We start from the raw sequence: 26,377 nt of genomic DNA on the forward strand, positions 1-26,377 counted from the left end.
GTATTTACTCTCTGAGTTTTCATCACAGATGATTAACTAAATCAATTAAAGGTAATAAAAAATACCTTAGCAATTGAAAATGGCACTGAGAATATATATATAAAGCCATTCCACTGAAGAATGCTATTAAAAAAAAGAAATCTAACAAAACTCAAGAAGCGTTTTTAATATTCTGTTAAAAGCAGCTAAAGGTTAAATTTCTTTGTGGAAGGCTGAAATTAAATATGTATTAAATACGTTTGTATCCTTAGAGTCTGAAGCAAAAGAGTTTCAGAAAGAAGTGGAGGGCTACCTGTCTTTCTCAACTAGATGAAAGTGACTGAAGTCTGCTGATATTTAGTACACCCACATGCTTCATGTGCTGCTGTATACAAATGGTATACAAGATTCCTGTCAGGACTGCAACATGAATAAAAACTTGTTTGTGAATGTCTTTCACCTACAGCTAGAGGGAAGGAAAAAAAAAAAAAAGAAAAAAAAAAGAACTATTAAGATGAATAAGTGCTGTAATACACAGTTACTGCTAATTATCAAAATATTTTTCTATTAATTACTGGAAAAAAACATAGTAGTTTAAGACAGAGAGAATAGTTTGGAAACTACAAAAGAACAGAAGAATGAGTGAAACTGGCTACTGAGAGCTGGCTCTGAACACTCGAGTGATAGTTGGGTCATTACCAAGAGTAGAGAACACTCTAACATAATGTCTTCAAGTTTGCTACTATACATAAACATATGTAATTAAAGGGCTGAATCTCAACTCAAAACAGTTGGAAGTCTAAATTATCATTCAAAAAGATGAGTAAGCCAGTAAACAGACAGACTCAACTTCATATTCTTGTATGCTAGCCATCTCCAATTTGGAATTACACGTTTTAATCCTAAAGCTTTTTGTCTTGCTGAGATTAAACATCAGTCATGAGAATTTTGCCCTTTAACATTAGAGGGGATGAAAAAGCTTGGGGGAGAATACTTGCTCAAAGGAGCAAAATACAAAGTCAGTAACAGAAACTGACAACTTTGTTCCAACAAGTCTGTAGCATTTGTTTGGCCTTTTAGGATCTATACAGAAAATTACAAAACTGAAACAAAACCAGTATAAAGAAGTGGAATGGAGGTTTATCAAGTATTGAACTTCTCTTTTTAAAATAAATAAAGAATAAAAAAAAGTCAGGTACCTAGCAGCGGTTAATTCCATCTCTGTATCCATACAATATCTGACAATTCTAAAATGCTAGGCTACCTTTTTCCAATAACTGCTACTATCTAAATTAAGTAGTTATGATAGTTAAACTCTCCTAAGCAACTCTAACTACAAACTGTATTTCAAAACGTTCTGTTTACTTTACACCATTCTGAACCACAGATGACAAAGTTTGCTTGAAGCTGTAATTACTCTGCAAAGCTGGGAAGCCAATTAGAGGGCCTGAAACCTGCCAGTTCCAAAAAAAAAAAAAAAAGAAAAAAAAAAAAAGCACAGATCATCTGTTCAGATTTTATTAAAAAGTTTAAAGTTTGAATTCTATAACTTTAACCATATAATCACCAGTGCTCTTTTCCTAAATACATTCATCCAGCATAAAAAATACACTAATGCCATTTTATTATTTCATACATGGAAGCTTTCAACTTCAGCAGTTTGTTGATGTGGCTAGACAAGCATACTAAACATACAAGCAGCCATAAAAAACTGCACTAAAAAAATGAACAGAAGGCTGCATATCTGAGAAATTATTTCTAATACAAACTGCGGGTAAGCACAAAAGGTAACTTCCTCTGACTATCATATGATATAAATAGTATTAAACCACTGTTTGTATTGTTTAGAATATATGCACTTTTAAATACACAGAGTGCTACCTATATACAGATATGCGTATCTACCCATGTGTGTATCTGTTTGCGTTACAATTTAACCTTGATTTCTTATTCTTCTCTTAGTATTTCCTTTAAAATATAAAACACTTGTGTCCCAACCTTTACCTTCAGTTGCTACTGCCATTTTTTCTTTCTTATGTCAAAATTTAATGAACACACTGCTACAAACACCTTTTTCCATTACTGCTCCTCTGCACCTCAAATCCTCACTTTTCCCTGATGACCTTTTTTGTTAGACAAGTAGTAGAGCTACTACACCATTTTCATAACATTGAGACAGATACATGTGCTTTTGCTCATAGACATATAAAAAGCCATGGCTTTTATATATTTGTATGCACACCCACACACATCCCCTTTGCTTGGTCCTCTCTCTATTCTCCCACTTGTTTACCAACTCCCTAATGGAAAACTACTTTTTCGATGCTTCTCAAAATGCTTTCTCCTTTCCCACTACATTTTGTCTATGGGGAGTATGACCCTAAAAGGAAATTTCGTGACATGGAGACGACAGAAGAGAGAACAACTTAATAGCCCTTTCTTTGGTCCCAAGGAATGCAGGCTTCCCCTAAAAATGTCATCCCCAAAACTGTCTTCATTGTCCCTTTTATCATATCACTCTTCTCTTTGCATTCCATATGTCTTACCCAGCTCTATCACATCAAATATAGGTAGCTTTTCAGCATGGTCTGTCTCCACAGCCTCCCCTAATCCTTGGTACCACTCTTTATCCAGTACAAAATGCCACCCATCCTTCTACTGCTCCAATTTCAACACCACTTCTCAAAAGCATTTTTAATTTCTGTTTGCCATACTGGTTCTCTTTTAAATTCTACTTAAAGCCCACCTTCAGCATGTATTAAAAAACGGGAGGGAGTGAAGGAAGGACAGAGAAAAGAAGGGAGGGTAAAAACCTAACCTTGACAATGGATTAGTTGTTGATGTGCTGAGACCACTGCCTGTACTACAGGCTAATACTGTCTCATTGTTTTCTCATACTCCCCCCATCTGTTTACATCCATCTGCTGTCCCTTGTTTTATATTTGGAATTTTAGTGTTTTGGAGCAGGGACTGACTTTTTGTTCTGTGCGGGGAGAAATCCCGCTTCTGTGGGGCTTGGCTCAAGACAAATACTTATACATGCTACAATGATACAGCAACATATATAACTGATAACAATATAGATAAAAAACACAAAAAAAATAATTATATTCTGTGAAGCTGAAAAAGATGATCCTTAATGCTTCAGCATGATGGCAAGTCTTTTATTTACAATACTCTGAATTAAGTCTTTTTGCCATTACAACTAGTTTGCACTTTGTCCCCACATGCAAAGCAGGAGAACGAAAATAGATTTCTGCACTTCATTGTTGGGGCTTGTATGGGGTTTAGCTTGTTTTCACAGAAAAATCATACATCCTTCTCTGTCTTTCATGCAAACACCCCAAGTTTATTATGCAACTGAGTGTATCACATCAGCATAAAATCTCTCAGACCTGGCTATAAACTTCAACCTGCCTTGCTCATACCAGGCCCTATTGAAAGATAACTGGAAATTGCAGTATGCTATATTGGTGTCTAAGAAAGCACTGCCCATTAAAATGGAATGATGAAACCACGGAACTGATTTTCATTCATGACCCAAGCCGATAACTGCATCCAAACTTTGAAGTCGTGGCAAAATATCAACTATACCACCTAGAAATCCTTCATGAAGTAATATGAAAGTCTCCTAAAGAAAACTACTGGTCTAGTTTTCCAAAACTCCAAAACATTTCCCCATCCAACACAGACAGTAATATTGGTTATACACATTAGAGTTCAAATTTCCATAGATGCATTTGCATATGCAATGTGTTACACAGATTGCCATTTTTTCCCCATAAGTATTTTCAGTGTTTAATGAATATTATTCAATTGTACCGCAATTATTTTGGCATGAAATCTACGCTGTAATTGTAAGTATCTACAGTTACATGCTTATCTCTGGGTTCATGTCATCCAGTGTTGTGACAATTAAAAAAACCTGGGACCTTAAACTTAAATCTCATTGAAAAGTTAATTATGGAGTCACACACAAGGTCCTATCTAATGCCGAAGTATTCTGATGCCTAATTTAATCTCACTTAAAACATACATATCTATTTTCCCACCCATTTCTTTAGAAAGTGCCTTCAGAATTCCTTATAGCCCTAACATCACTCCCCTGAAACCTTTCAATATTCATGTTTTGAAGATTTTTAAATCCTCAAAATAATAAAACCTTGTCTGCTGCCCACTGAAATATTAAGACTGGAATCCTCAACTGAGAATAGCCAAGGTGCATTGATAAGCATTTCTGCAGAGAAGAAAAAAAAAGGGTGGGTTATAAGAGGTCACCTTTTCACAGTAACTAAAATTTGTTTTCTCTTTTCAAAGACAAGAAAAAGGGTATCTGTAGCACAGAGTGCTTAGAAAGCACTATCTTTCAAGACAGGAAAGAAATTCCAGGTGACATCATTTCTGGCCAAAGCTCAAAGGCTACTGTGAAGGGATACAGCTCTTCCCAATTATTCCCCACGTAAAGATCAAAATGAAGGCAAAGGGCCAATTCTTCTTCCTCATCCCAAATGTGCTATGTGATTACCTACATACTCACTGCATATGTGAGAAGTATTTTTTACCAGTAAAGCCACAAATGCTCCTTAAATAGAACTGAAGTAGAATTCTTCCCCACTCTGCTTCCCCTAATAATGATGATAATCAAAGACTGAAGTGGTTCACACAAAGCAACACTGGACAAGACAAAAACAGTGTTGTGAGACCATGTTGATGGGGGGGTGTGGGGGGGGTGTGGGTGTGTCACTGAGGGTATACCTCCTGTCACCCAGAGTACTAGTTTTGTTCCAAAGAAGTATAATGGAGTTTTAAAAGCCAGATATTTTTTTTTCCCCAGGCCTGTTCCTATACAGATAAGTTATACCAGCAGAATCCAGATTTTTAAACTGGTTCTGGCTGCATAAATGCCTAAGCAAAAGCAATTTACATTAACATATTTTCTTTTGCAGCTGAAGTGGGCTAGGAATGCACACCCACTCAGTTACCGTGACTCAATCAGGACATCTCTTTAAGCTACAATAGCTTGATTACTTGCAACTGCTTGTCTCTACCTGAAAAGAGCTGAACTGATTTTGAACCAGCCAGTTCAAGAAAGCTCACATTTCTAAATTTACCTCTGCAAACCAGTATCAATAAGTTTTAAGCTTCTGCAGTAAATTTCCCACCATTATATCACCTTCTTTTACCTTTAAAAGACATATTTATATCTTTAAAGATATATATAGCACTGGAAGCACTGTTAGATGCATTTAAAATAATTTCTTTCTCTCTGGCCTTCCTGTCATTCATGATGGAGTAAGCAAACAACACAAGACCAGGGAGAGAGTAATGCTCAGGTGTGGGACTTTAACTAGTTTGACAGAGCTGGATATAAAAGTTTTAAACTACAGAACAAATATCAAACAAAGCAGAGCTGTGCAAACTTTCCAGTGTTCAACTCCATCAGTACTACAAAAATAATGCCACAGCCTTGGCCTTTTCTGCTTAAATAACAAGCTGCAAGCAAGAGCCAAAGATGTCTATCATTTGGAGAACAGAAAGTAGACTGAGACCACACTCTCACTTTACAGATAGCTACAAAGATTACATGAAGATAGGACTGTAAAGACATATCTTTAAGTCCCTGCCAACCTAATCAAGATGGTATTAACAGTGATCTCACACTCCATCTGCCTGGCTAGTAATTTATGAAAAATGTACTTCACTATTACAGGAAAAATATGTTGCACTGCTTGTGGCCACAAACCTACTGCAGCAGCTCAGGAACTCTTGGATCAGAGGCCATGTGACCAGTTCTTGACATTTACCAGGTACTGCCCATGATATCCGATTCATTCACAGTGATTTTGTTTGCCCTACTCATGACCTCAACTTCAGACAGACAAAATATATGACAAAATACTTACAGTCCCTTGCAATTTACAGTGCAATATCATACTGTTTTTGTTTTACATCTTGTGCATTCTACATAGGTACCTCACTTATCTTCATGGGATTCTTTTTATGAGTGAAAAATCTCCTTATTCTTGCACTATTCAGCAATTATTTCTGTTTCAATTACTCCTTTTCTTGCCAGGAAACCTCATCTTGCTTACCAAAAGTGTATTTCTTCAATTAATATTACATGACTGTTCCTTTAGCTTGTATTGCCTAAGAATCAGACCTATGGCACTTGCTAGTTGCAGAAAGGATTTTTTCATTTGTTCAGCTGGGTGGAGGAATGGGTGGGTAATGGTGGTGATGGTGTCATTGTGGAAAACAATATGAATCCTCCAATTTCCATCAAGGCAAAGTTTAGGGGCAGCATTTTAATACCAGAATTACATAAAATGACCTTTGGGTATCAAAATAACAAGAGTGATAAAACAAACAAACACACACACCAGTATCAACACACTCTAATTGTTAATTACTCATTTCTTCACTTAGCAGAACTACCATTTGGATCAGCTTCCTAGCTGCTGCAGCAAAGAAATAAATGATATGCAACGAAGAACATGGTAAAACAGGACAAAAAAAAAAAAGCCTGCTGTAGTTCTACAGTAGTTCTTTCTGCTGCACACTGGAGAAAAAGTATCTAGGAAAACACTAACTGCAATAAATTAGTAGGTTAAGATATTCAGAGCAATAACTAAGGAGTTACAACCCATGATCTAGTCAATTCCTACTCATATGAGCAACCTAAAGATATCACTGCTTTTTATGCTGAATAGCAAAAAAGGCGAATGAGCATCTATTATTATTAGAAGACTTGCATGCTCAACATCATTTGCAAGACTTCTGTCACAATCAGAATATGCAGTTTTCCTCCTCTAGCTGTGGGAGAAGACATGGGCTTGGAGCATGAGATTATTTTCTTAACAAATAAAATACACTGATTACTTTGTATACCCCTCTACAAAACTAAACACCCTCATTTATTATACTGCAGTATACTAATGCAATTTTGAAAGAAACTGCGTAAATCTTCCAGTGTTCCTTTGAAAGTTTCTAGCTATAATATCCACAACTCATATACAGGAGGATTTTTTGCACTGTTTTATGCCCCCCCCCCCCAATCATTCCCTTCATTTCTGTGCAGAAACACTTATCTACTAATCTCACTTTGCCAGATCAAAAAAAGCCCTACAGATTTATCTTCCAGAAACATTCTTGGAAAACAAGAAATCAAAATGTCTTCACTTTATCCAACAGATACACACTTTGTAGCTTTGCTAATATATGCAAATTGTCTGATTGCTTGAAATTACTGATTAACCAGGCTGGAGAGCTGATTACCTGATTATCCAAGAGAAAAATAATTTAGCATGATTTTGTGTCATTTGACAGTCTAGATAATTTTCTAATTAATTTGAGTTTTCAAGTGAATTCAGAGATACTACTGAAAAGAGAAAAGAGGTCAATGATCAGGATAAAAGTAAGCTTTCCAGGAATTTTCTTCTTACAGTAATAGTTTGTCAAGTGTTATTGTTAGTTACAGACACTTCAGACACATACATGGACAAAAATGAGAACTCAGACTTAAAAAAATATTCAAAATCTAACCCTGAGCAAAATCTTCAGTGCTCTGGTAAAGATATCTTGTATAGCTGGACATAAGATTAGTGGTGCACTAGTCTGACACATGGCATCAAACTTGCAGTGTTACCAATAAATTCTGAGCTACACATGAAGCAATATGTAGCAGATATTTTGTCAATATGCTGAGAGAATAATAAATACTGGAAATACGTACTTGCCACTGAAAAGTTGTTGAGTGGATATGGCAGATCCACATCCTGGGGCTTCTCCTTATAGCCTATGAAAGAGCCATCTGTCTTTAGCAGGAAATATCTTGGCCGCCAGTTTTTTATATATTCTCCTAAAGGAGAAAAAAAATATTCATTAATATTGTAGAAAAAAACCCACTTTGATATTAAAAAACATAACATATTATCAGTGTCTAATATTAATTACACCAAAATCTCTTCAGACATTTTCAATTTACAGAAATTTTAACTCCCTACAAAATGGAACTGCAATGGTTAGCCTGGACTACACAATAATGCCTCTGGAATAAGAAGCTAGAAGTACTGTACTGTAATATTCTGTAATTCTAAATTTTATCACACTATCCTCTTCAAAATCCTACATCTTCACACGTATAAACACTTTGAAATTTGCTGCAGGCAAAAATAAGTACTACAGCTTGATTTTTAATGGCAAAATGAAATCAAAACTATGACAAGGCAGAACATTTATCCTGCTGAGCCACAGCAAAACCTATTAATTTCCTCAAATCATACACTAAACAAATACAAGAAAATTTTGGTTAGTAGGAGAACCTACACAAAATATACTTAACAAATATATCTGAAAGCAGAAATAAAAAAGAAAAGGCATATTGAATTACCTTCTAAGAGGTAAGTCCCCCAACAAACTCACCACCTCCGCCTTACCCCTACCCCAGTCTGAGCAGAAGATTCTGCAAGCCATGAAGTATTCAGGCAGAAAGAAACATACATAACAGACCAGCAAAGATGTAATAGCTTCATTATTGCCACTTATTTGCTATTTAAGGTGGAAAAAAATGATCTCTTTAATAGCATTATACTTTACAATGCCACACCAAATTCACAACAATTTCATTTATATAGCTCAATTACTCAGTTAAGTACAGGTGAGTTCATATCTGTTCGACTTTCTCTCTCTTTGATTTCCATCAACTATGCAGAGTAAATAACCTATGCACAAGTACTTACTAAGACTTTAAATAAGCCAGTTTCATCATTATACAATTGAACATACTAAGAAAAAAAGTGTATTAACAATGCAGAATTTGCAACCGTGCCAAGGACTTCTCACCGTTTGCAAAACACTTAGAACAGACCACTCCAGCACCCCGTTAGCTGTAGCTACTTAGCCTGTATACAGTTCAAAGGTCAGAAAGAAGTTTACATCCATCTGACACAAAGATTACTCCATTGAAGGCTAATCTAAAAATTCATTAATCCCATATTTACCTTTCTATGAGACGAATCAATTAATTGACACTGAAGTTCAACATGGGAATTGTTAATACGGCCTAGCTGAACTCGATCACAACCTGTAAAGATTTTAACGCTGCCCATGGGTTAAAAAATCTAACTAAAGCCATTTACACTTCTGATTTCCAACATGTATTTATGCAGAGAAGTGGGGTAGGGAGTAGCAGAAGAGGAAAAAGAAAAATTAATACCAGGTTATTCATGCTGAAATGTATCTCTTGCCCCTCAGAAGCCAAACTCTTCCTATTTAGTCCTGCTTCTAGATAGCAGGATATTTACTTCAGGGTTTTTTTGGTTGTTGTTTTTTTTTTTTAATCTATTCATGGAAGTAGAAAGAAAATTGAAAATGTTACTTAATTTGACCACAAAATTTATAGAGCAAATATAACACCTGTTACATTTGTATTGACTCAGAGTTGTCTATCTCAGTTCTCTGGGGCTAGTTCAGCTGGAAACATCCCTACCGACACTGTCAACCTGAACTGATTTCACAATGGGAAATCCCAGCTAACATAAATGCAAACAAAACAAACAAACAAACAAACAAAAAGCCACCACCAAAAAAAAACAAAATGAACAAACAAGCAGAAAAAACAGGCATGACAGTTTGTAAGTTGGAGAACAAATACAAGTGCAGTATGGGAGAACAAATACAAGTGCAGTATGGGAAAACAAATGTGTAACTTTAATACCAACAGGGAAAAACACATGATCATTACATGAAAAAGACATTTTTTGAATTAAGTTTGCCAAAAACTTGAAAATGAAATAATCATAGGCTTAAGCAAAGGTATGACTCATAGTAAAGAATATTTAAAAAATGCCCTATGACAAATTTGCTGAAATCTGCATGAACTCTAAAGTTGAAGCCAAAACAAAACCTTATGTATGAGATCACCCAATGTAAGTTTTAAAAATATTAACATCCTTGTTACTTTCTTGAACAGACCATAAAGAGACTCTTCTGTACAATTCTAATAAATTATATCTTACTTAGTTGGAACAGTAAGAGAAAGTGCCTGTTCCTAGGTTTAAAATCTACCAAGATCTCAGGATTCTCTCGAAGGTGAATTAAATGGTAGGCAGGCATCTAAGACTACTGAAGAGTTCAAGGACAGCATGGAGAGAATACCAACATGACTAAAACAGGTCAGCCATCCAACAGTTGAGGTGTCAAAAACAGTGCTCCTTTCTGTAAGGAATAAACTGTACAGGCTCTGTTCTAAAAATCAGGGCTGATAGGGTAAATACACTTCTTAGTCAGTTCAAGAAAGAACATAACACTTCATTTACTCACATACACACTCTTCAGAACTAAACCTGTAGAAAAGGAGACGCTTCTAGCAGGTGCTGTTAGAGACCCACACCAGTGGACATTTCCCTGATCACTCAATCCCTCTTCTCTTAGGACAACATTTAGATTGTATTTGGCTTCTACTAGGTACTCAAAGACTCTTAATCAGAAAAGGGAACAGATTTTTTATCATCTACTAAGTTATGTAGCTGATGATCTGCCTGGAGAAAAAACATTAGAAGAGTATGACTAGCACTTCCAAGCTTCTCTGAAGGGAGCTGGTGACTTTGGAAAAAAGCTAATCACAAGAAGATATAAATATTGAATGACATATGAGTACCAGTTTTCCCGTGCGCACAGCTGTACCTCTGTCTTCACCCTGCAAATCACAGCCAGGCAGAGGAGATGTAATTTAAAAGCAATTGCAAAATACTATGTCTTCATAAGGATCTAAATATTTCTTTCACAGATTTATTTCTTTGAAGAATGTTTCTCCTAAGCACTTCCCCAACACGAATCACAGTCAGACTTTTTCAAGACATCTGTACAAACACACACATACACCAAACCCCTAGTTTTGTCTTGAAATGACCGATATTCCAATATCTCCTGATGGCCTATATGCATGAATATTTATCATTTGCTCTTTATTTATTTTGTAATTTAATTAACAAATGGGAGAACACTTTCGAAGACTAAAGTAAACAGTTATATCAGTGAACAGTTCACTTAGCTGCTCAAGTGGTTTAATGGCTCTCAAGATGCACTCTAGGTGCTCTCATACAACTGCATTCCTTCTACAGATCTCCTTAAAGACAGAATAACATTTTAGCCCATACTTCTTAATAGACATCTGGTTATGGAACTGCTCTGAAAGAGAAATCCTCCATACAAAAAAAAATTTTAAAACACAGCAGAGTATTGGAAAAAGAAGAAACTTCCACGTCTTCTAACTTTCCAACCCCTCATTAAAGAAAGTGTATTTTACAGTTGCACAATATTAAATTACTTTAAAGATACTTGGAGTGGATGTTTATCAAGTACCTTAATTCATTAATTCAAGTGAAAAGAAATTCTATGCAAAAACAGAAGTCTAGGCAGGCTAACCAAACCACAAGATATCCTGACAATTTAATGAACAAGCTCCAGCGCTTAAAAAAGCAGTGGATCTGCCATAGACAATCCATCAGTTTGTACCCTGCTTCCTGCTGAGTTAATGTGAGCTAAATTAGTATTTTGCTTAAATTTACACTCTTCTAAGTTGAAAAACATGTTCTTTTAGGATGTGTTTACTAGACAGCAAGAAGAGGTCTCCAACCACTGCAGCAAAGAAAGCCAAGCAATTCCTACATGATTTTAATTCTTGTAAAAGCTTTTCAAGCTACTTGAGAAAAGGGACACTAGAATATATACCTCACAAATATATACAAATAATAAATACATACACACAGAAAACAGATTTGGAATCAGTTTTAGATTGTTAGTGGCTGCTTTTTTAATAATTACCAAGAGAATACCCCCAAAAGATGAAATAAGGCATGAAATACATGAAAATGCAATCTGATCTTCATGCAAAATGCACCCTTATAACATGCAACTCTTTAATTAATTTTGTATTTAATAATACACTGGCTAACAACACTAAGAAACAATGCTTAATGGAAGTTTATTTGGAACATGACCTTTGTGGCTGGCTCTGTATTAGCCTCTGTTCTGCAAGTTTAATGATTTTTCTTTTCTACATGTGACAGCTAGTAACAAGAATCCTGCCTTCAGGACATTTCACAAAATATGTTTGCTCTAGTGATGCAATGCTTGTAGTTTTGATACTGCTGAGGAGCTTCACAAAGAAGAGCTTTCTAAGAAACCATATGAGCAGTCAACAAATCTGTGTTAGTCAAATGTAACGCTCAGAGTTCATAATTTTTTTTTACTTCGTTTCAGAACTCAAACTCTCTCTTCAAACATACATTTCACCTCAGATTCAATGGTTGCTATTGTTAGTCTCACCACTTCTCATCCTAAGCATATGGAGATTTAGCAATTCTTGAAAAATTATTCAGTAATTTAAAATTAATCTCATTATTTAAAAAAAGTTGGGGTTTTTTTCAAAATCACTTCTGCAAAACATCTACATTTTTCAATATGTAAATGGCTCTAGAGGTGTGAAGGAAATGTCTTTAATATACAGTGCTGATAAGCAACAGAAACCTGAGTTCAAAAACTTGCTTCCTTAAAAGAAGCAACAGCTGCCACACAGACATAAGTGAGATTTAAGGGAAAGAGAAGGGGAAAAAAAAAAAAAAGAAAAAACAGGAAGAAAGAAAAAGGGGAAAATATTCCTCTTGTCTGTGTCATCAATTTACTAAAATGGATTAGTAGAAATAATATTGTTTGCTCTTTTTTTCTTTTTCTTTTTCTTTTTTTTATGGCACATTTTGTTAAATCAAAACTCCAGTTCCCCTACACTAATATTTAATACCAAGGAGAGGTGGGGAGGAATGAATTTATTTAAGCATGTTAAAAAAAAATTACATAAAAGTAAATAAAACAACTTAAAAACAAGCCGTTTTTCTTTAAAAGAAACAACTGTAATTCATGTCAGGTCAAGTAAAATATCAGAAGTAATGCCAGTGGTTTTGAGATTGAATTTACTCACCTTGGCCCTCTGAGGGCAGTGTTACCTAACACACGATTAGAAGCATCAGCAGACTATTTGATTAAGTCAGCAGACACCAGTAAATGTAAAGCACTTCTGTTAAATAATTACTTATGTCTGATTTAATGATAACAAACTTGCAAGACAGTTCAAAGCTACTGTAAAAACAAATGTTTTTAAAAAACTAAAAAAGTATACCTGTGCTCATGACCCAATCTAATATGAATGTGCAATTATAGAGCATACAAAAGAGTTGACAAAATCTTAATGCACACCAAAAAATTAATTTAAGCTGGTATTTTTCCTACTGCGCCTTAGCATTTCAAAAGCTATTTTTATTATACACCCCCTCCCAAATATTTGCCAGCTGTTCAAAGAGAAGCAGAATTTGGAACTAACATTTTCTGATTCTGTCTTTTCTACTGTGAGACAGTGATTATTTATTTATACTAACTGTTTTCCCACAGATCCCAGTAATGCTAAATGACATTTTCAGCACATCCGTACTTAACATTAGACAAATTAATTTTTCCACTCATAACTGGGAAATAGGAAACATTTCATGCGAGGTGTGTGCATCGGCTTATGCCACAGCTAAAATTCCATTAAGTTTCCTGAAAAATGGGGAATTAAGGTGAGAAAGTTCAAGCACCTTTCACTGCTCACCACATCACAACAATCCAGTGCAGATATAAAGACTGGTCAATTTATGTTCAGCAATTCACAGCTGTGTGGTCAGACATCAGTGAAAACTGCACAGATGTTAAGATTCTGCAGAAGGCAGCAAACAGCTTGGGGAAAAAGATCTAGAAGTTCCTCAGCTGATCAAGAGGAGGGGGAGGAAAGCAGGGACAGCATTCTCTTCTCCATGCCAGCCAAGATACACTGAAGCAGTAGTAAGTAATGAGCAGATATGTGGGCTCCTAGTACTAAAACAACGTACTTCCAAGTGGAGAGGGGGAGCCACCAGGCAGCGCAAAGCCAGAGTAGTTCTCCATGTTCTCAGCACGCTCCTCTGCAGGTAAAGTGATGGAAGGACCACTCTCTTCAATGGAAAGTTTTTCCCTACTCTTACTGTGAAGTTTCTTCCCCCTAGGTTCTATATGCAACCTATGTGTCCCAGCTCAGTAGGGTTCAAAGCACCAGTCCCCCAATTTTTCATCAGGACTACTTGTGTGAGTCACTGCACTGCCTTGTGCAAATGCATCAGTACTTCAGCTCCTGCTGTTTATTCAATGCTTTCCTGTTGCATTAATAATCTTTTCTCTAAAATATAAAAAAAAATCTAGAGGAAAATATTCAATAACAGAGAGACATGCCACTATTCAAACGTAAATGCAGTTTTCAAACTGGTCATCTACAATATCCACACAGAATTACTGATATTTTTTGCCATCTCATGGAAAATAAATGTTCACAGCACATACTTGATTTCCATATGCAGAGAATTTTGTTCTTTTAAAAAATCATACCAGAAATACTGAGTTACCTGACATCCTGCTAAATTGAGAATTGACCTTTACCATGCCCATTTCAAGCAAACAGGAAGAAAACCTTGCCAGTTTCAACATCACTCTCACTTCCCCTTCATTCTTTAAAGATAAGAATTAGAACAATAAATAAATTTAATAGAAGTTGGTATTAGCACACGCTGCCTGGAACAACAGAGTTCTGTATTGCATCAGCATCCCTGAACAACAAAGGAGATCAATATTTTCTAAATATGCCTGCTATTCAGGAATTGAAAACCAAGGTCTCTATCTCCTGGAAATACTTAGGGACACTGCTCACATTTTCTAAATTTCTCTCTTGCATAAGGCTTTATCGGATCAAAATTCAAAACACTATTTAGCAGCTTCTCAAAGCAGTTCTGTAGTGATATATATGTGCTGAATGCAAAAAAACCTGTAGAATATTGTCTCCTATCATTTTTTTATGGCTAAAAACCTCCACATTCTCAGTACCTTTAAATATTTGTAATTTTTTATACAGGACTATGAGCATCAAGTGGTACTTTGCGTAACAGAAAAAATATGACTTTCTTCTGTTTTTAATGAAGTGCTAGTAGACCAAAGATGTTTTTCAGATTTTGAAAATATCCTAAGAGTAGGACAAGAACACAAATATTCATTTGTAAATTGCACTAAGACAGCTACAGCAGCAATGACTTAAATTCATGTACTTGGTACAAATGTATACATTAAATCAGACAATTGAAATGTGAACGCTTTTTACATGCAGTTAAGTTTAATTAAACATCTTAATATTCTCTACTTACGACATTTTGTAAAACAGCCAACTCTAGTTTACACAAGAAATCTCGAACTTTCCATTGTTTGCAAAAGAGTATGATAAGTTTGACAACAGCATTATCATTCAGCTGAGTTTCTTTGACAGATTAATGTGATGTCAAAAATTATGTGACTTTTCCCTCTTAAAATTGGTATACTTGCTAGTATGTTTTCACAAAGCAAGCCGTCTCACTTTAAAACTCAGCACATTGCAATAATTTTAAGATAGCTCCTCTGAACTTTCTCCTTGTCACTAGGTGTGCTCCCAGCCTCATACCTTGGCAGCTACCAAAAAGCTAGCACCAACATTGTTCACCTATGTCTCTGACTCAAGCACATTGCTGCAGTCAACCTTTTTGCTTTATCATTTAGCCAGCATTATTTGCAAAGAATCAGTCTAAGATACACAGAAGCGTTCCTCAAACTGCTTGAGTTGAAACAACAGCTCCACTGCTGCTGTACACATCACGAGAACTCTTCGGTTGCATGAAATGCTTCACGATAAACAGCAATGCAGCACTACCCAAGTAACTGGGCTGCACACCAGCAATGACAGAACAGAGAAAATGGCGAAATTTGATGGAGAAGAACTGACAACCCAACTAACAGGCAAAAAGCAATTCTCCACTAGCAGCGCTGGTTGACCTCTGCCTAGGCTCAGATGTGGAAATCAGCTTTTGGGTAGGAGGCAGCCACACCTGAATTTTCAGTCAAAAATAAGTTGACATAACCCTAAACTGACTTCTGCCACCCTGTCACAGTGATAATAAAAGGGTACATCAAATGCTCCCATCAGTAGTTACTGTTATCAATAACTTACAGACTTGGTGCTTCTTGGACCTAAGACAGAAAAGGGGTTCTTCTTCTTTCAGTGGGAGCTTGGTGGAAAGAGGTGCTTAGGTTCATTCAGACAGTACTGAAGTCATGCTGTGATTGACCAAAAAACCCTGATATATACTGATAAGTGGAAGAAATGCCTGCAATCCACAGCAACAGTGCACCTCAACCACTATTTCATTTTCCATTTTTCAGTTCAATATAGGTATCAGAATGTTGAATTTCACATAATATTACAGAAGAAAATTCAGTATTTCAAAGTTTCTGGTTTTATCTTTGAAGTAAGACATCAGCTGGATAAGACAATTAGCCCTTCTGGGCTAATTTATTCTCCCTCCATGACTGTATCCTTTTTCACATTTCTTTCACATTATCCTAGAAACTCGGCAGCACCAGAAATTACCAAACAAGAAATTAAAAATGATTTTAGTGGAAGAAAGAAAACTGTATTCCTATAGAGTCATCCAAATTTATTTTATGTGCAACTGTCAAACAGGATAATGTAAGTTATGCCTGACCAGCTCCTTGCTTTGGAGAAAGAACTGAAAATAAGATCAAGTGAAAGAGAAAATTAGTTGCTAATCTCATTCTAACCTCTAGCATTTACTTGTCTGCTACATAATACTAGACAATCACCGATTGGCACTTTCTGCATAAGAAAAGCTCAGGATGCAGTAGCAGGGGTATGCAACACATCAGTCTTGAGGTAGACAGACAAAGATATGTGAAAACTTGTAATAGCACCTGTCCACCAAATATCTGAGACTGAAATAACTGCATCACTCTTTCTACTTCCACAATACCAAATTTATTAAGCTGTTAGGTTTTCTTTTCTTTTCTTTTTTTTTTTAATGCACCACATGGAGAAATCAGAAGTTTTCTTCCCTACAAGAAAAGGCTCTTTTTAGGAATAAACAACAGAGGGAGGGAAGATATTAAACTCCTGAACTAATTAACAGAAGTAAAGGAGGCGGTGGGGGACAATGATAATTAATATGTACCCTCCTCCTAACCAAATCTCCACATACATTCATTCTGTATATGCACACACAACAGCAGCATCATAAACCGTCTCAAGTTCTTGCCATTATTCAGTTCGACATCTGCACATGTTTATGCGTCTCTCCAAACAACCTCTTGAACACCCTGCTGGAGCTGTCATTTTTTTCTTCTCCCTATCTGGCAGATGGCAAGTCAACAATCGGCATCAACAGCAGCCGAATATCTCCCCCCTCTATCCGACCCCCCTAAACAGACACAATAATAACTTCTTTGTGCTTCCCCACAATGCAGCTGCTTAAACCATTTCGCTACAAGGCTGCTTTGCCTTAATAAAAAAAAAAAAAAAAAAAGAAAAAAAAATCCCTTCTGTCAAGTCTAAAAAGCAGCATAATGTTAAGCAAGCTAAAGCCACAGCACAGCTGCAAACGGGCAGACACATTGACAGCTCCTCCCTTAACAAAGCCCTGTGAATTGAAGGGGGTTCATCTGAGGCTCACACAGTAATTAGTATAAAAAAGTCCGACAGCCTCTATTATGCTAGGAAAAAAAAACTGGACAGAACTGGGCTGCTGTTTTGCGTCAAGAGTTCTGCTGCAGAGTAGATAAATCATGTTGGGTTTTTTTCCTCTCTTTTTAAAGACAGTAATAAGGAGGATGAGAGAAGCTAATTTGAAAACTTGGACACAGTAATTGTACCATATGGTGAGCATTTATCCCTTCTGAAATACACGCTAACAGTCACTTACATGCACAGTGCTTTGTTTTACAGTTGTTATTCTCTCTACCATATTCATAAAATGGATCTGAATATCCGATACTCCAGAGAAGTTGTGTGTAATTAGCAGCAAAACTGCCTGAGCTTAATATATTGGCCTACCATAGCAATCTAGTTAATTGCAGAAAATCCCATGCCCCCAAATTTAAATAGTGTCCACTTCAAGGATTTTTTTATTTCCCTCACACTGGCTAAATATCACATATAATAAAGTTCAGAGAAGTAATTTATTGACACTAATGCTCCTTGAATCTGTTGGCTTCAAAATGCATGAGCAGGAGGTATTTTCCTTTTCATCTATGCAGTACAGAGGAATTAATTCAAGAACTATATAACAGTCATCACAAAATATTTCAGCTAGACTGTACTTGGGTAAGCAATTGCTTCGGAAACTTTAAGGTGAAATTAAACTTCAGAATGGGGCACAGGAGGGAGACAAAGACTTCTAATCCACTCCCCTACTTCGACCTCCATTTTCTTCCTTGGTTTGGCCTTGTAGTATTTTTATTAGCAACCCAAGCAGTTCATTCATAAGGACCATCAAAATTTGGAAAATATACCATCCAGCTCTCAGGGTCTGCTTGCTCTTTACCACATAATTCCAGCTTTTCAGCCTGTTCATTCCACCAAATCATTCTGGAATCACAGAAGGTAAGGAACCAGTTGGGTGGAGCTGAGAAAATGTAGGCTTCTTTAAAGAAAGGAATCACTGTAGTTAAAACATCACAATTAATAAAACCTTAGAAGTACTGCTTACAGAAAATAAGATGTAGGGAACTTCCAAGCAAGGGAAATACAAAGCTTACACAAAATAAGAGATGAAAATTTGGTGAAAAATTAACAAGATATAAAATGAAGTCTGCAACTGAGGCAATGGTATTTGGAAAGAACCAGAATGGTTTCTTCTACTGGTTTTCACAACAACAGAAATCTGCTTCAGGGAAGAGACAAATACTTTCAACTCTCCAGATCAAAAAGGAAGTATTGGAGCAGAGTGCTAGGTACTAAGGAGTTCCAGAACTAGGCAGAATACATCCACAGTTACTAAGAAATTGTGAGGTGAAAACCACTGGCAAAAACCAGCTACCCTTCAATGATGACAGTTAAGATGAAGGACTATAAACAGAGAATTACACCCCACACCCCCAAGAAGAACAAAAAAAAAAGAAGGTTAAAAAAGAAAACTTGAAAATTTCAAGTAGATTACTTGGATGTCAATCAAAGAAAACTAATTCTATTTATAATCATACACTTAAATAATGCAAACTGACATAAAATAAATAGAGCAGCACTGTGTTTGAGTAGAAAAATCATGCTCAAGATACACATGGGATTTCCTTAAGAATATCAATTAAAAAAAAATTGGTAAGACTAACACAATTTATTTAAACTTTTTATAAGCTTTTAATAAGTTTAAGGGAGAGGTAGTTGTGTGGATGAAAAAAACTGTGTGATGGAACAAAACAGAAATAGGAAACTGAGTAAAAGAAAGAGAGCAAAATAGGATTACAGAGTCAAATTTCCACCCATGAGGCTCTACAGTTCTCTGTTAGGAACACTTTAGCGAAAATATATAATAATGATCTGGGATCAACACTGCATATACTGCAAGACAGTGAAACTATTCAAGTTTATTAAGAATGTGAAGGATTTCAGAGTGGCATTTCACCAGATGAAACACAGTGAAGAATTACTTAAACTAATAAACAGTTATAGGAATAACCTGAAATACTCATACACCATGTTTAGTTTTAAATTAACCACTAAAGAACAATTAATGTAACCTTTGCTCAACTATGTAGTACTGAGATGAAAGAAGAATATTATAATTTGTAAAGGTACACAATATTAGGAACAGTGCAAATGTTATTATTCCCTGATAAATAAATTACAGTTTTGCTAACTATATTTTTTAAAATGACAAAAGAACAGAAAGGCTTCAGAGACAAAACACACACACACAAAAACAGAGAGAAGCAGAGTGAAGAGAGAAAGACGGGATTAGTCTTCAGTTTCAAAGGATGGACTCCGACAAAAGGATTTAACAACACAAATGGCCAATAGTAGAATAATCAATCATCTCATAGCAGCACGTTTTCAGAAGAGTTCAAGAACAGATTTTCAAACATTCAGCATCTAAAGTTCTAGCTGGATCCTGTAACATTACCACGTAACTAGCTGTTTGCACCATGGCAATGCCAGCCACTCTCCCACCAATCCAGCACCCACCACCTACTAGCACCTTCAGAAAAAGCCAGCCTCTCCTTTAACGCTGTGAGGCATCTCCAAATGTGTGTGAGCACTTATTCTTAAAAAATTACAATTTGGCATTCAGGAAATTGGAGTACACATTCAATACAGGAAGGTTCTTCTTTTAACTGCTATGTGGTTTTGTCCTGTACTAGCCAAGGTGTACTGATGGTGAATGAAAGTTCCAGTCCTTGGCCATTGTAGTTCACCTTAAATACAATCTACTACCAGCACAGTGCATGTGGCAAGGTGAAGAACACTTGTGAAGGAAGTGTGCAGTGCATCCCATGTCCCACTCTATGATGTCAGCACTGGGATCCGTGCAGCTGAGGCAGATCTACAAAATGATCTAACCAAAAGTACACCCCAAGAAAATAGGATTTGACCACATCACGACAATTTCAGTTCACTCTACAGCTAGTACCAGCACCAGGGAGAAATGACTAGCTAGGGGGAAGAAAGAAGCAAGGGAGAAGGGGTATCACAGAATGAACCTAGGCAAGATTAACTAATGATTAACTAGACTGATGGTCTGCCTTGTGACTGCAATTCTTGTTTTCCAATTAAGTCATAAAATCAGATTCAAGTGATTCAAATTTCTAATATCAACTGCATCTCTAGGCAACGATGCCACGATTGTTCTGACACAATATTAAACCAAGAATTTCCTAACACAAATTTGCCTAATACAGATTCGCCTAATACAAATTCATATTCTGTGTAAGCAAAAAATACTCTGGCATATGTCTTTGTATAGAAATTGCAGACTAAAAAATATGTCACCTATAAGGAATAGGTACAAATCTAGGCACTGTGGCAAATAACTGAAAAATCACTTAGAATTTACAATTTGAAAAAAGCTAGAAATACAATACCTTGACATGCATTTCTGAAGTGGCTATTATGATTTAGTGATATTAACAAAATCTTAGCAACACAGAGATCTCAATATAAATTGACATTTTGAGTAAGCCATGTAATACTTCCCATAATAGAAGCAGTGCCAAGAGGATAAAAACTATTTGGTCAGTATTTTCTTAAATTTGCAGCCTACAATTAAAGTAACGAAGCTAAACAAACAAACAAACTAACAAAAAAAAAAAACCTCAGGTTTTTAATCTCAGTATTCTACATATTTCTAAAACATTTCACTGCCTTAAATTGAACAAAACTGTTCATAACACCCACACAAGAATCATAATAGAGTTCAATTTTAATTTACATATTTTCCAGTATTTCCTATTGTATTATTTCATTATATTACAATCGCAATAAATATTCAGCCAAGTGAAGTGTTCTTTTGCTTCAAGTTTTTCCAGTCCTCTGAATTAAAAGAAAGCTTGACTAATAAGTAGAAATGTAAAATTCCTATGTAAAATTCCTATGCACAAGTAAAATTTACTAGCACACAATTTGTGCCTCATTTTCAGTCACTTAAAAACTTCTAAAACAGAGCTATGAATTATGAACCCCAAAATTCCAAGTTACAAGACAGAATGGAAAGATGAGTGACCTAGATAAGACATGAATTTATCTAGCCAGTATCAGGATGAGGTTTGTTACCGGTTTTCTGCTAACAAACATGCATTTCATGGGTTTTGTGCTATGAGCACATATTTTTTTCCTAATCTGAATTAGTGAAAAGTTTTTAATGACAGCCTCCAAAATAGCTTTGATGCAAAAGTCACTCTAATAACTTATAGGATGACCTTAAATAGATCTCAGCAAACTCTACAATTACATTATTTAATGCAAAAGTCAAATTTCATAGAAGACGAAACACTGATTAACTCCTCCTACACCTGGCCTTTCTGAAATTCTGATTATACATACAATAATTAACTGGCACCAAATATTTAACATTTGTTACACCAAAATACTAGGGACCAATAGGAACTGTAATTTTCAAAAAGTGTATTTGCACTATTTTTTAATTAACTAAACAGATTGATATGGTTTTAGTGGATGCTTTTTCCTCTAGAAAGTAAACAGCACAATTTTCTAATTAACAAAAACAAAATGGAAACTGACTTACAACACTGACTTCAAAATCCTTGTGAAAGTCTGTACTGGTGATGTCACAAATGCTGTCACATCTGAGCGGGTATTGTCTGTAGAAGGTTCAGAAATGTCCATTTTAATCAAAACATTTATTAGAGGTAGTTGTGTCTTTTGTTTTTTCATTTAATGAACTACAGAATCCCTTAAGAATCATGGTTGCAACTCCCTTTAAAAATAATAAATTAGGTAAAATCTAAATAGCTGAAATATAAAGATCTCATCCATAATGGATATAGAAACTGATGTAAGAGCGAGGGGAAATCCACACTTTATGCTTCCATCAGCCTTTAATAATGATGTTTGCATAACACTGATGTAACACTCACATTTCCCAACTTGCTTAAAATGACCTACAGATTATTCCTTCAGAGTGCTAAAATGCCAGTGATGGACTACTAGAAGACAGTACACGCCATTTCTCCAAGCTTCCAGTCATTTTTAAATTTTCAGCTTCATGATACTTCAAAGACACATACTAACTTCTGTTTCTCTGCACTGCAAAACACTAACTATTAAACAACTACTTTTCTTATGGCAAGGAATCGTCACATTGCTGGTCTAAATCCCAGAGACAAAGCTGGGGACACTTGTTCAATTAGATGCAAGTTGTAAGTGTCTGAAAAAAGCCTCTTCCTTCTCTCCTTTTTCCCTGTGCAATTTGGGAGCATGGCACTGCCAAAAGGACCATGCTGCACTATGAGAAGGGATTTGAGCTGTGTAGGTGGCTGAAGAACTCTTAACATTCATCCTCCTATTTAAAGCATTTAAAGTATAACTATTTATATACCTAAGTTTCTTTTGATGCAAGTCATCTATGTTCTATAATCGTTTCTGTATGTCCTCAGTACAGACAAGCAAACAAAGAAAGAAGCTTTCCCAGTAATGACTTACTGTGAGAAAAATAAACTTGGGTACAGATATTCTTAAAACATCTTTTAAAATTTCATGTCTGTGTTATAAGAACTGTAACAAATGACAATGGAATAAAGCTATGCTTTTATTTTAAATTCCAAAGGGGGAGGGGGGGGAATCTCATGCCAGAATGAGGTAGAGGACATATGGGCAGTCTATCACCTGACTACCAAACAGCAGTACTAAAGCTGACACATGTTTGCTAATCCCGAGAGGTAAAATGCTGCTTTGTCTTCCGGGGGTCATGCTGCAGATGAGTGTCGGTTATGATGCTGATGCATTTTTCCATGCTGATGCTCCCCAGGGAATCTGAGCTCCCCATCACAAAGAAGCAACACAAATTTTTCATCTCCTCTAAAGAGACTTCCATATTTTTGTTTACCAAGTGTGCACATAAGAATAGCAAGCATCAGCAGCACAGCTGAAACACTTTTAACAAAAGCTCTTCTTCTGGATGACTACAGTTTAATTCAGTTCAATTTTATACCAAGACTATTTAGTTTTCAGTGACAGCTTGATCTTGTACTAACAGATCACACACAGTTTGATGGGAAATGACTGAAATTTAGTCACATGATTATTGGTTACAGACAGCAAACCCTCTTCAGACAATCTGAGATGATTAAGGGGAGGAGCACCTCCCAGAGATCTGGTCATTCTCTAATACACTTTTAATCTCCATATGGGGCAGAATAAGGTGAGGTCAAGGGATCAATGACCACTAAGATAAATGCTCTAGTTCTCTACAAGTTTCTAATTCTCCTGAAATAAATCTGTTTTCAGACTCCTCTAGTCCCAACAAAACTCCTCAGAGAATTCCAGGTGCAATTTTTCATTATACCTCAGCTAATGTGGCTGAGGAAAAACCGTCCTCTTTCTTCTCCCAGTCCTGCAGTCCAGTGGTCGTCTTTGTCTGATGTGCCACTTGTGCAGCTCACTAGTCCAACAGGAAGAAAAAAGGCAGTGGGAGGGAGTTGAGGAGGTGGCAAAGTGGTTATGTTCCTGCCAGAGTCTAGCTGAACCTCTTCCTTCATTAGCAGCATACCATTAGATCTGATATGGTATAAAAAGAAAACATCTTCTGCATATTGCCTTCAAAACTTCCCTCTCTCCCTGCCACACTGGGCATCTGTTGAAAGGATCTGGTTATGTGAGTAACACGTGGGAGGGCTGTATGTGTATCTATTGTTGATTGTACAAGCACCAGCACAGACAACATACACTTTTTGTCGCAGCCTCTTTTTGTGAAAGGATGGTTGTGCTGCCTGGCTGCATCCTTCATGTGTGTTTGCTCCTTAGGTCAAAGTGCAGAAAGAGTAACACTCCTGCCTCATTTCAGGAGGAAAATTAACGCTGACTTGCACAACACTTCTATACCATTCTCTACACCTGTATTTGTACCACCACAAGCAGAACATTTTTATTCGCAACCCAGCAACAAACCATGCGCTAGAGAAAGTGCCTTTGCAGTGTCTTTAAACAACTCCATTTACTTAACATATCAAAACAATAAGAAGAAATTACTTGATTGCCACGAATCAGTACCTTCACACATTAAAGTGTAAAGGACTAATAGGCTTTACGTGGTATAATGAGAAAACAAAAATACAGTAAGAGAGCTCTAACTGTCCATGATAATGAATATGAAAATGCCAAACTGATGGCACAGCAGTACCCAGCTAAGAAAGACTATGAAACACACAAGGAACTACAGTAATCTTATCTTTTTAAATTGATACAGTGTTTTCCAAACAGCATGTCAGCAGGGAGCTCAGCAAAGAGCAACTGTATTTTTGCTGTTTCATTTGAATAACACTCTGAGAAAGCCTTAGACAAATTCTCAACAAGTTTACATTTCATTGCTAATCTGAGTACCTCGTGCTAATCTGTATAGGATATTTTGTGATTTTTATTCATGGTATCATGTATTTTAAGACAAAAACAAAAACTCATCATTTCAGTATGACCTCTTCAAGAAACGAGTCCACATAATTCTCCCCTGTTATGCATATACTGGTAAAAAAACTACCTGATTTTTTATCACTTATTTTCCAAAATGTACTCTGTTTTGGTTTGAGGGTATCAAGGTGTAGTTTTCAATCTCAGTCACCCTCATTTTGGTTCTGAATAAATGTGGATTCAAGATTCAGTCAGAGAGCTCCATCACTCCTTTTGATGCTCTATTAAAGAGCTCTCTACATTTCCCCATTAAAGGTTCTTTCTCATGGCAAGACAATTCCATACTGCTCAATACTCACAGAGGTTCTCAGCACCTCATGTTCTAAAGTCATTCTCTCTAACCCAAAACCATTATAATTTTTCTTCTCTCCTATTTCTCCAGGATGATAATATTCATTTTAATATTCAATATTAAAAGAAAAACTGGACTGGAGCTCATAATTCCCCTCCCCCAGTACTAATTTACTTCTCTGTATTCTTACTGTGCATCTTGAGAAGCTGCAAGGAAACCATTTTCTACAGAACTTGACTATGAATTCTGAAGAATTACAAGCACTAAAGAACGCAAAGACTTTATTTAACACAATGGAACTTAAAATTTCTCAGTTCATGGAACCCTAACATTTTCCAGCATGTGTCCCACACCCTGGACATGCTGGCTGGGTGTTGCTTCGGTAACCTTTTGTAGACTCCTACAAAACACTCCAAAGATCTCCCTAGATCTGCAAATAGGATGGAAACTACTATTATTACTTTTAACTACCATTAACTTATATTTAAAACAATACTGCTTCTGTAGTGGAAGATTTTTCCATCTCCCAGGAATATATCTTACTATTTCATGAGTAGGTTTAAAACTGGTGTGGAAGAAAGATGAACAAGTAAATCAAATATCCAAATATTGTACATCAACAGAAAAATATAGGTAAAAGTAAGAAAGAAAGGAAAAAGAAGTGGAGCAAAGGACCACATGAAAAGATCTTACAAACAGGCAGCAGACTACTGAAAATACTGTAAGGGCAGAAAAAATGGCTGCCACAATTCAAAAAGAATAAAGTAGTTCTCTCTTTCTTCCCTCCCAACCCTCCAAAATCCACCTGGATGTCTTAATGGAAGTCAAAAGGTGATTACAGGGAAAAGGTCAGTATTAAGAATAAAAAGCTTGCCCAAATAAGAAGGAAACAGTAAAACAATAAAATATGCCAGGACAATGTAAATACACAACTGAGACAGATAGAAAAAGAATTTGATGAGCTTCTTGCAAAACATGCTCATCGTCAAAAACAGGAAGCCAGGCAAGAAATCAGTGGAACTGCTCAACAACAGAAGTATATA

At 36.1% G+C, this 26,377-nt stretch overlaps 1 protein-coding gene across 6 annotated transcripts in view; it reads right to left on the reverse strand.

Annotated features, from left to right (window-relative positions):
* The window catches only part of AKT3 (AKT serine/threonine kinase 3), a 148,189-nt gene that overhangs the window by 61,834 nt on the left and 59,978 nt on the right, over window positions 1-26,377 (reverse strand). For 5 of the 6 annotated variants that reach the window (XM_061365774.1, XM_061365778.1, XM_061365776.1 and 2 more), the window contains exon 3: window positions 7,712-7,837. In XM_061365774.1, coding sequence (XP_061221758.1) covers window positions 7,712-7,837 — 126 coding nt within the window. Of the gene's footprint in view, window positions 1-7,711; window positions 7,838-22,145; window positions 22,222-26,377 lie in introns of all 6 variants that reach the window. The other variant, XM_061365777.1, reaches the window with a different exon arrangement.

The sequence above is a fragment of the Neopsephotus bourkii genome, unplaced genomic scaffold (genome assembly GCF_033783945.1).
Source record: "Neopsephotus bourkii isolate Nb327-2 ecotype Australia unplaced genomic scaffold, CSIRO-AGI_Nbou_v1 NB_1292, whole genome shotgun sequence".
Lineage (NCBI taxonomy): Eukaryota > Metazoa > Chordata > Aves > Psittaciformes > Psittacidae > Neopsephotus > Neopsephotus bourkii.